Source organism: Mustela nigripes, chromosome 3, assembly GCF_022355385.1.
Source record: "Mustela nigripes isolate SB6536 chromosome 3, MUSNIG.SB6536, whole genome shotgun sequence".
NCBI classification, from domain to species: Eukaryota; Metazoa; Chordata; class Mammalia; order Carnivora; family Mustelidae; genus Mustela; species Mustela nigripes.
Window position 1 is genome coordinate 81,606,606 of NC_081559.1, and position 12,007 is coordinate 81,618,612.

The 12,007-nt window shown below is 36.4% G+C and overlaps 1 protein-coding gene across 6 annotated transcripts in view; it reads right to left on the reverse strand.

Annotated features, from left to right (window-relative positions):
* The window catches only part of MBD5 (methyl-CpG binding domain protein 5), a 148,855-nt gene that overhangs the window by 41,728 nt on the left and 95,120 nt on the right, over window positions 1-12,007 (reverse strand). For all 6 annotated transcript variants that reach the window (XM_059394329.1, XM_059394327.1, XM_059394328.1 and 3 more), the window contains 3 exons: window positions 10,418-10,520; window positions 9,155-9,335; window positions 1,645-3,780 (listed from right to left, as the gene is read on the reverse strand). In XM_059394329.1, coding sequence (XP_059250312.1) covers window positions 1,645-3,780; window positions 9,155-9,335; window positions 10,418-10,520 — 2,420 coding nt within the window. The remainder of the gene's footprint in view (window positions 1-1,644; window positions 3,781-9,154; window positions 9,336-10,417; window positions 10,521-12,007) is intronic.

The window sequence follows — 12,007 nt, forward strand, 5'->3', positions numbered from 1 at the left end:
AGTTGAGGTAAGGGGTATCAATTATGTAAAGATATATAATACAAGGAGACTAACAACGTCTCATCTAAACAACTGAAGGCATGCTTAATAAATACGGTGTATCTTAAAATAGTTATGGATTTTATGTGGCTTTAATCTTCTAAAAGTGTAAGATTAAATTTTCACTTGTGTGGAATTATTTAAAAAAGAACACGAGTCATTGAAAAGTTGGAAGCCCCTTTGGAACAAGGATCCTGTTAAACACATAGAAAATAGTTTCATGAGATTCTTTAGATTAAGAATATCAAGAAGGCACTAATCATTTCGATTATCTTCTCCACCATATATTGTTCTTCACACAAGAGGATCAATGAGCAGTTCTTCAGGAAACACTGACATCCAGACATAAAACATAACACAAGTTGTGGAGGATGGCAGGTGTAAGGAGTGACACCAGGAAGGAAAACACTGGATTTTACTAACAGCAACACAGGCTTGTGGGTTCTGATGCTTTTCCAGCATGATGGTATATTACAGTCTATACATATCTACAAAATAGCTTATTAGTAAAAGCCTCAGCAATTTCCTCATCTCCAGGAGCCATCTGGTCTGCAAAGCCCACTGTTTTCATATCTGAGTAATACTGTCTCTATCATTATCTTTTGTTTCCTCCCTGTCATTTCCTATAGACCTCTCAAATCATTAGTGTTGGGTTTTGGGTATTCTTTCTATGCTTTTCATGGTCAGATTTTCTGATGTCTCGACGAATTCACCTCTTTAGTGCTTCTTTACTGATTTTTATAACAATTTCTGATAACTCTATTGCACAAAACACAGTTCATTCTAATGTGTCTACTTTTAAATAAATTTGTCTCCTTCATTAAAGCGGATGAAGAGATAGAATAAATTTGGGTTCAAAACCTTAATGTCAACGGTAAAAATAATGATTAACTTCTACAAGAAAACTATAAAACAATTTCAAGATCAAAAATTCTGGAAATCAGGTTTTTCAAGCCTTTTTTTATTAGAAAACTTAAATTATTACCTTTTTTTAAAGGGAGGAGCCAATATTCACTTTTGAATTTTCTCAAACAAATAATAATAAAGGATAGCAAACTAGGATAAGAGAACACATTAGAAGGCAGCTTTCTACTTCATACAACTTCTAGTTACCTTTTCCTATCCATTCACCTATTTCTGGTCAGCAGCAAGAACAAAAAAAAAATCCATTTATTTTTGCCTTTTTGGGTTTTCCAAGATGAGCTTCATTTACCTGAATACAAACAAAAGCTAGGGGAAATAACTTTTATGTTGGCATAGACCAAGTAAGTACATGTCTCATGAACCAGGAAACCCTGCCTTCTATGGCTTCTTTTGTAGTTTAGAGTCCAATGGTTATAAAACCAACTGAAAGTCAAACAAAATTCAAAATGACACAGATCAACAACAAATAACGGAAACATATGGAATCCCCTTGCTTGTTCTTTTTTTCTAATAGACAAATCCCTAGCATTCTGTAAATAAAATTATAAATACTAAAGAAATGATGACAATTTCACAACAGGGAAAGGATCATTTCTTATCATAATAAATATTTTGGTACAAATTTTAAAAAAAGTAGAAAAGTTTAGTACCTTGGGGTACTTTTTTCTAATAAAACCATACCTGCTTCAGAACTTGTTTGATTATAGCTGCTAACAATGCTGTTTGGTATCACTGGAGTGGAGGACGTTGAAATTCTTGACTGAGGTGGATTGGGATGTAATGAATTTCCTAAAGCCATGCCCGACTGACTGAGCATCCCACAGTTCCCGCTAGCCTGAATCTGATTTATTAAACCTGCGAGATGGTGGTTTGGGACTGGACTGTTATTGTGAACAAAGTTAGTGTTTGCATTGTGGCAGTGCACGGCTTCCCCTCTCAAAGGTATGGTCTGTGTCAGTGAATTCTGAAGAGCACTGGAGTTCATATTGGGATCTGTAAAATGCAGCTGGTTAGCAGAGCAAGGCAAAGCAGTATTTGAGCCCCCACAACCCGGGGTACTATTGCTACTCAAGTGAGAGCTTTGACAACTCATAGACTGTAGTAACTGAGACATTGAACTGATGGGAAAGGAACCCTGACCCTGCTTTCTTAGCAAGTCGGGTCCAGGTTTAGGAACTGCAGAACTATCCATTTGAGACTGTCTGAGCAAACTCAACACTGTGGTAGGTGGCTGTTTTCTTTTCCGCAATGAGTCTTTTTGCTGAGACATCAGCTTATCTCTTAGTGCTGCTCGACCACTTTGCCCTTCTCCTGTCGGGAGAAGCATGTTGGCAGTAGGAGGGAACATGGTGTTTAAAGTGCTATGTCCTTCAGTGTTGCCACTGCCAGCAACAGCTCCAGAATTGCTACTGCTGCTACAGTTGTTACCAGCAAGTTTGTTTTGATTTGCTAGCTGTGCTTTGGCTGCTGCTGAGAGTAAACTACTTGCTGGAAAGGAGGCAGCATTGTGCTGGTTCAAGATCTGATTTAAAGGCATTCCCAGCAAACCAGGCTGACTCTTTACAGAACCACTTCCTGCAGATGCAGTAGGAAAAGCTGCACTGCTTGGGGTATTTAGTACATTACTCATTCCAGCAATTAATGGGTTAGGGATATCCTTGTACTGATGATGTCCATCGGACTTGGTAGAAGGGCTTGATGGCATTGATGGCCTTGGGGACCCTATTGTTGACCTTGGTGACCTGGGTGGAACCTTAATACCACTACAAGTGGCCTGGGGTCCTAGAGGTGGCATCATGAAATTTCCGTGATCTGATGATGTGGAAGATGAGCGTGATCTTTGGGGCGATGCCTCAATCCTTCCAATTCCAGTCCCCATCATGTGCACTGGGGATGTCACTGGAGAAGGGGACAGGGAGGTTGAAGCTGAATGCTGAACTCTTTGTATGTGACTCCCATGATTCATATGACCAGGTTTTACGGTTGGCAAAGGGAGATTACTTGGCAAAGGAACAACAGCAGGAGGCATGCTTACATTCATCACAGGTACCTGAGAGTGGACATTTGAATGGAAACTAGTTGGATTAATGATAACAGGGTTCTGATTCACTGGTTTACTAGGAATAGGGTCAAGAATGCCAAGTGGATCTTTCTCGGATGTTAATGGCTTTTTCTGAAGAGCACAAGAAGGTGGAGGAGGGGGAGGTGGGCCTTGGGGTGGTTTGTGGTGGAAAATTGCTCGCGGTATTTCCATATTAGTTGAAAAATTACACATTGGTTTTTTCATTACTGGACTCTTTGTAGTCAAGGTTGGGGAAAGAGGTATATTAGTCCTTCCAGCCATTGCACAGGATGACTGTACAGGAGAACCATGTAGCATTACCGACGGTGGAGAAAGAGGAGTCCTACTCAAGTGAATAGGACTAGAATTGGGAGCTCCATGAAAACCAGGATTACTTCTTGTGAAAACATCTGGGCTTCCTAGTGGGTCAGTCCTTGGAGAGATTGAGCCATCTCCATATATCTGGGAACCTGATGATGCTGGGCTGGGTAGGCCTCCATGGCTGCCACGGAATGGAGATTTCTGTCCGTGTTCACTGCTGCCCAATCTCTGCCGGGGGTAGACAGGGTGGAGTTCTTGTTGCTGGCTTCCAGGCAATTCTTGTACATATAGCCTTCCCATGGCATTTGATGATCCAATCATTAACTTGAAAGGATTCTTACATTCAGGCATTACAGAATTTGTAATTCCTTCATGCGACTTATTTCTTACGGATCTTGGAGTTGCTGCCCGTGAAGGTACTACTGGAGTTGCATCTGATGTGAAAGACAAACAAAAATTCTGTTAGTGGTCTCAATTCTTTTGTGTTGGCATGGGGGAAGGGAAGGAAAGGAGGAACTGAGGAAGGGAAGGCGTCTGGAATAGAAATTTGCAAACAGAAGCTGTGACTCTATGCACTTAAAAAAAAGTTCTGTGCTCTACAGTAAACTTCGATGGAAAAAACACACATTATTCTCTCTCAGTTGACCAAAAGTTCTCAATAACTGGTCATTATGTTTGTTTACTTCTTATCAGTTGAGAAAGGATGGGGATTTGAATCAGCATATACTCACATTAGCCATTCTAATAATATTTATAATGTGAAAAATCAAGACTGACAGCCTCTTTGGAAATGGTGATGTTACTATCTTGTCGGATTTGAATTTTTAAAGAACATGGTTACAATAGAAAATTATAAACTGGGGTGCCTCAGTGGCTCAATCATTAAGTGGCTGCCTTTGGCTCAGATCATGATTCCAGGGTCCTGGGATCAAGTCCTGCATCAGGCTCCCCGCTCAGTGGGGAGTCAGCTTCTCCCTCTCTCCTTTGTCATGCTAATGTTCCCTCTCTATCTCTCTCTCTGTGTCAAATAGATACATAAAAAAAGGAACAAGAAAATTATAATCTGTATGGCATATTTTCTTGTAATTTGAATACATTGCTTATTAAAAAAAATTTAAATTCGATTACCCAACATACAGTCCACTGGTTTTTGGTGTAGTATTTAGTGATTCATTAGTTGTGTATTGCATTGCTATTTTCACCAGAAAATTTGTTACCCTATCCATCTTTCTGTTACCTTACTAAAATTTGCTCAGGACAGCAACGAAAACTCTTCCTTATCTCAACATTCTCACTGTGAGAGCAAAAGAGCCTTAACTTTAGTGAATTAAGTGAATGGGATTTTGAATCTTTTAAAATGGGAATGATAACAAACAACAGCTAAGTGCAGTGATACTGCAATCAAGTTTAGCTTCTTCAAGTCTGTAGCAATATTGTAATAACTGTAACAAATTATAGAATATTGCAATTCCTTTGCCCTTGTTAAGCCATTATTGTAAAAACAGCCTTAGGTAACAACCAACTTAGGTAAAAGATTGTGATTCTTTTATTAGGACAGAATTCCTATGCAGGATTTACTCAGAATGCTAAGATCTTCACTATTGGGTTCCAACTGAGTATTCTCTTTTAATAGCAAGCATTGCTCCCTCCCTGGCTTTTTGGAATCCCTTCCATTCTTTTGGAGATCAGACAGAATATAGGCAACAAAAGCAAGCCTGCTCATCATACAGAATTTTCATTCTATCATGTCAGAATTGTAAGTTTAAGTTTTTTAAGCCCCTGAGGATGTTTAACAATTTACAAAGTTGTGCCTTCTAAAACAGATGGCAAATAAAATCAGCTTCATATGCCAATTTCCATTAACTGGTGGTGGTTGCTTAGTGAGCTATGTCAAAAGGATGTTGCACCCTGGCTGGGCTCTGTGAGAAAATGTCAGTGAGTCCATTACAGGCACAGGTGATGAAAGTGGTACTATTTATACTATATATTGGCCACCCCAATTCTGAGGCTAGCAATATATTAGCAAGTATACTTGGGTTCACTTGGAATTGGACGTATATCTACTTAAATGGATAATCACACACTTAAGATAAATATAGTTCTCCTACCTGCTAGACAGTATACAGGTAAAATTATATCATTATAATTTTTTAAAAGATTTTATTTATTTATTTGACACAGGTAGGCAGAGAGAGAGAGAGGGAAGCAGGCTCCCTGCTGAGCAGCGAACCAGATGTGGGGCTTGATCCCAGGATCCTAAGATCATGACCTGAGTTGAAGGTATAGGCTTAACCCACTGAGCCACCCAGGTGCCCCTCATTACAATTTCTAAGACAGAGGTTCTCAACCCGAGGTATACAGAATCTAGGTAGGTTGCATTAAAGAAATAAGAGAATGAAGTGAATATATATTCTTCTTGGAAAACTGGGCTTTCTGTTTCTGGCATGGTAAAGATTATTTGATAGAGTGGTTTCTGCACATAATATATGAAAAGTTGAGAACCAATGATACAAGAGAATTGCAGAAGATACACCCAACTGAACTTATTTTCTTGTTAAAGACAGAACTTTAAAGTTTATGTTAAAGAAGTAATATATGGAAAATATTTGGCACATTGCACCTAGCAGCTAGTGAGAGCACAGTTGTCTATTATTAACATCATTAGCATTATTATGTGATGAACTGTATCCTTATTAGTAACAAAATCACTGAGTTATGTCTTTTTTTTGTTATTTCTATAATTACATACAGTTCAATGTTTAAAAATACAGACACTGGCATTCTTATATTCAACAGAATTTAGAAAACAGCTGTGGTTTAGAAAGGATTTCTCCCATACCTGGGGAAAAATAGTTACCATCTTTAAGATGATAGGAATACTAAATAAACAAACAAAAGTCATGCTGATGTTGTGTTATACTTAGCAACCGAAGTATTACAAGAGTTGGCAAATGGAAATGCTGGGCACTCATCAAGTGCTTTCATGTATACTCAACCAGACCTTTCAAAATAAGAGACAGAAACTAAATATATCCTCATATATGTAAAATGAAGAGGAGTGAAAAGTACTACTTGAGTCTCCTTAACTTTTATTTAAATCCCAACCCTATAATACAGTTTAATATTAGGAAATTAAAATAAATGCTATGTCTGAAGCTAGTAAAAGGATAGCGATTAATCCAATAAAGCATAACATTTTAAAAGGGGATGGAGATATACCTCTTATACCTATACTGGTTAAAGATTTACCTTTAATTTCAATAATGAAACTTGTATGTATAGGGTATGACAAAAGACCTAGATCAAGATTCTGCTAGGGTCATTAAAAAAAGTGACAAGGGAGACTTTGTAGAAAGAGGTAAAATTGATATAATGTGGTATGAGAATGGCAGCAGATAATATGCAAGGTAATATGCAAAACGAAAACATAGTTTTATCAAGGTGGCAAGATAATGATAAATTTCAGATAATTTATTAAATATGTCTTTAAATTGTTGTAATATCTTTGAATTTTTAAAAATGTAGCTCATTGAAAGAAAAAGAAAAATTCCCTAAAAAAAATTTTTTTTACATACCTTAGTGGAGAAATTTTTCTGATCATTCCTGTTAAAGTTCAAAGGTTGGAAGGTTATTGAAGAGGAGTTCTCTGTTAATAACTGCCATATTTGTCTTTTCATGCTCTCTTCACGAGTTCTAAGTGTGACTCTTTAATTACCTATATGATGTCACAACTGCTCCTCTTTGTATCTAAAGCTGGTAGTAATTTGGTCTCAATTTACCTATGCGAATTTAATCTTTCACTCAATTCAGATTAGTTTCCACATCATCTCTTAATTATGCTATACTCATACTGAATAAGAATTTTCTTATTCCCCTCAGATTTCCAAATCTTACTATTTTCCAGGGCTGGTTCAAATCTGAGGTCTACCATAAAACCTCTTCTAATCATTACAAATTATACTCATTGTTCCTATTTTTCAGAACTCTGAGAACAGAATCGCTTATTCTTCATAAACAAATGCTTTGGTGCTCAGCCATATTTTGTCTTGAATTATTACACAACTGTTAAGTTGACTGTAATATTTTGGAGGAAGCTCACATCCTAATTCACACAAAAAGTTTCTGAGTCTCAAAGTATTTTTTACATCTTAAATGTAAAAAATTATACTTTTTTTTTTTTACAGATTTCAGATTAGTTAAAAGGGAAAATTTACCACAAATTACAGATTAGTTACAAAGGGAAAAGTTACCTTAACAATAGAGAAATTGGATATATATAACTTTAACCAAGCACTCAAGCTTAATGTCATCAACATGGGATAAATTGATATTCTGTATCTCCTAATGATATAACATCACCCATGCAATATTCCACTAAACTGTGTTTAACCTGAGTATGAATAAATATGAAGAAATAATCAGGCAAATACAAACTGAGGAATATCTGTAAAGTTGAATTAGATTCTTCAAAAATAGATTTTAAAAGACTGGGGAATTGGTGTAGATGAAAGAAGTGTAACAATTTAGTGCAGTTATATGATCTTTGATTGCATCCTGGGTTTAAGAATTGAAGAAATTATTAGGACAATTAGAATTTATTAGGACCACTGGAATAACTGGATATTATTAGGACAACTACTTTCTAATCATATCCACTGTATATTATTATTATTATTATTTTTAAAGACTTTATTTATTTGACAGAGACAGAGACAGTGAGAGAGAGAACACAGGCAGGGGGAGTCGGAGAGGGAGAAGCAGACTTCCCACTGAGCAGAGGGCGCGATGCAGGGCTAGATCTGAGGACCCTGGGATTATGACCTGAACTAAAGGCAGATGCTTAACAACCGAGTCACCCAGGCAACCCTGAACACTGCATATTAGATAATAAGTGCTAAATTTTGAATATGATAATTAGATTGTGGTTTCCATAGGTGAACATCGATGTGTGCTGATGTATTTAGGGATGAACTATCATAATATTTGCAACTTTCGCCAGAAAATGTTAATTGTCAAATCTAAATGAAGGGTACTTGGGTGCTCAGGGAACTGTTATGTAATTTTTCCGCAGCTTTGAAATTTTTAAAAAATAAAAGCGTGTGTGTGTGTGTGTGTGTGTGTGTGTGTGTGTGTGGTGGAGGTATGAAAAGTTCTTGATCAGGTGATTTCTCTTAGTAGGTGTTCAAGAAATAGCTACTAAGTGACTGAAAGAATAACACTGGGGGCACCTGCATGGCTCAGTCAGTTAAGCATCTGTCTTTAGCTCAGGTCATGACCCCAGGACTCTGGGAATGAGCCCTACTTGTTGCTCAGCAGGGAGTCTGCTTCTCCCTCTGTCCCCCTCCCCGCCCCCCCCACGCGTGTGCACACGTACTCTCTCTCTCAAATAAATAAAAAAGAATAATGCTGTTAGCTGTGGACAATATTGCTGGTTCTGTTTGAGGACTTGATACCACACATCCAAACCAACTCTAGGAGAAATGTTAACATTTGTTTTCTAAAAATCAATGATACTTTTTCATTTGTTACCTCAGCTCTGTGTACTTGCATAGCATTTGTATGTGTTAATTGGTGTTTATTCTGCTCAGTTGACTCAATTATTTAAGTAGGAAACCTGGGGAGATAACTTCATAGGAATTTTTCAGACTAATTTGCTATTTGTCAAAAATGATAAAACGTACAACTTTAAAAGCATTCTGCGTGTTTTAAAAAGGGGACTCAGAAAATGTTTGGCTAAGTGATTTCCAGTGATTCCTCAGGAGAAAAGATGGGGAGAAAAATTTCTAAACCTTTCACCACATTACATACTTGTTCCTCCCCCGGGACTGGTGAGCACCAGAGAAGGATGTGGGGCTTCCATGCTTTTGTGAAGTGTGGCCACTGCAATGATTTTTCTTTTATGTATGCATAGCTTTGTGACATCTTCATCTGCTTTAACATCTTCTGCAGTTCTCTGTTTCACAGCAGCTCCAGGATCAAAATTAAACACCTTGAAAAAAAAAATTCTCTGTTTAGAATATGTCTGTGAAAACATTAAATTAGAAAAAATTCTCTTGTTGTAAGAAAAGTTTTGCATAGATTAAACCATAAATTTGAATAAAACCATCTCAAGTTTTTAAATTTAAGAAAACAACTTTATGTATAGTATAATAAATACTTCTGATGAACTCTTGTATTTTACTGACAAAGTAAATAATGAAAATAAGACAATCAAATCAAGATAAATGTATGGAAAGTTATAATACCTGATAATGTTTGCAATTTTAGATACTTCCTAATGTTATAACAGTCCAAAAACAGATTACGGTACATTTAAAAACCTCTAAGAACTGACATTTCTACATGCTTACTTTTTCTTTGGCTTTATTTTATTACTGTATTAATATCACTTTTTCATGGATTTAAAATGTCTATTACTCTATTTAAAAAAAATCTTATTACTTATTGTGTACGTACTTACAGTCTGTTTCAAATGCTTTTTTGGGGGTGAATGTGATGACACAAATAAAAGGAAAAGCTGTCCATTAAACTTTAGTTCTAAGATTAGCACATAATAGATATTCAGAGAACAGTGAACCTGTTTCTATGCTATTCTAAAATATTTTATTATTTAAAATGACTGTATTTTTTTACCTTGCAAAGGACTAAAACAGCTTTACTTTTGGCTCAGAGGGTTCAGCCTTGTGATTTTAGATATATTTGTGGCAGATTTATCAATACCAGTGCAAAAAAAATCACATTATAGATTGAATATTTATAGTAGGGGGAAAATGCACTATTAAACAGTGAGCATGTGTATAGCTCAAATAAAAAGGTGCTAAAGAGATTCTGATGAAATACTTAATATGAATATAGGTTTGTCACTTTTGAACATGACCAGGACTTGAAATATTTCCTACAATTTTAAGCATTCCAGAATGTATGCAAAGGTATCTAATTAGATAAAGACTTTAAAGTGCATATATGATTGGAGAAGTAATATAAAAATGAAATGCCAAATGAGAAAAACAAATATATGAAACACCTAAAAAAAATACAGCACTGCCAATAGATCTATTGTGAAATGGTTACCTTGGGAAGAATAAGAGGACATTCCAAGCCACACTTGCATGTTCCGTCAGTAAGCAGGTATGTTTTAACCTGCTCCAAGCAAGATAACAAAGACCCACTGGGACTGTAAAAATAGTTTAAAAAAACATCAGGAAATAATTCTGACTGCACATATCATATGAAAAAAGGCATAATTTATAGTCTTACTGTCCTTTACATGATAACATTTTCCTACTAAGGAAAAACATTTGCTTTGTCAGTATTACGTTATCTACTAAATTATAGCCTTTAACGCTATCATTCTTTCTTTTAACCAAACTATTTCTCAGAAAAATAGAGATTGTCATAGAAAATTAAGTAGAAGTATTTTGAAAACCAAGAGTGCACTAAGGATGAAAAAAACGCTATTCTTAAAGAAGTACAGAAGCAGGCAAGAAGGACCAAGAAAACTACATGAAAGTAACCATTATTTTAAACTAGAAAATCTACCTTTATTTTATTTTTTAGATTTTTATTTATTTATTTGACAGAGAAATAGAGATCACACGTAGGCAGAGAGGCAGGCAGAGAAAGAGGAGGGAGCAGGCTTTCTACCAAGCAGAGAGCCCGATGTGGGGTTCGATCCCAGGACCCTGGGATCATGACCTGAGCCGAAGGCAGAGGCTTCAACCCACTGAGCCACCCAGGCGCCCCTAGAAAATCTACCTTTAAAGCTATTTGAGGAAAGACTGAAATTTAGGAACATGTTGGAAGTTAAACCAGAAAGTGACTAAATCTATAAAAGTTGGAGCTAACAAGTTTTTCTCTTCAGTTTTGGAGTCTAGAGCTATATTGCCCCAATGTAAAAACAGAGTTTCCTTTTTTCCCCAATCCATGTTTTTCTTTGAAGATAGACAAGTGTGGCCCAACTCAAATTGTACTGAAGAACTAAACCAGACTGTCAAGTAAAGAGGAGCCATGCAGGCCTTCTGGTTGGTAATTGGGGTAGTGCTCTTAATGTTACTACTCTGTGGGTCAAAAAGTCAGTTTAATACATGAATACTGATCAAGTTTAAGTCTACAGATTACGTACTAATTCAGATGATAATCCTGTCTTTGATTTTTATTTATAATGAAGATCAGTTTAAAATGGGCTATTTGGGGGCGTCTGGGTGGCTCAGTGGTTTAAAGCCTCTGCCTTTGGCTCAGGTCATGATCCCAGGGTCCTGGGATCGAGCCCCACGTCGGGCTCTCTGCTCAGCAGAGAACCTGCTTCCTCCATCTCTCTCCGCCTGCCTCTCTGCCTACTTGTGATCTCTGTCTGTCAAATAAATAAATAAATAAATCTAAAATGGGCTATTTGTACCTTAGGACTTATACTATTAATATGTTGATTTTATAACTTAAATGCATATTAGGCTTGAAAATTTTCATATATTTTCATTCAAGAATATCTTTTATTTATGACTATTCCTTCACTTTAGCCTTCTGATTAAATTTATCCAGAAATTATACTCGCCATTTTGTATACAAAGCATTACTCTACTGGGGGCAGACTGCCTATACAAAAACAGAGGTAATAGTTTTAGATCTATAAATAAACCAGATTTAAAATGCAATTCATTTTTATGG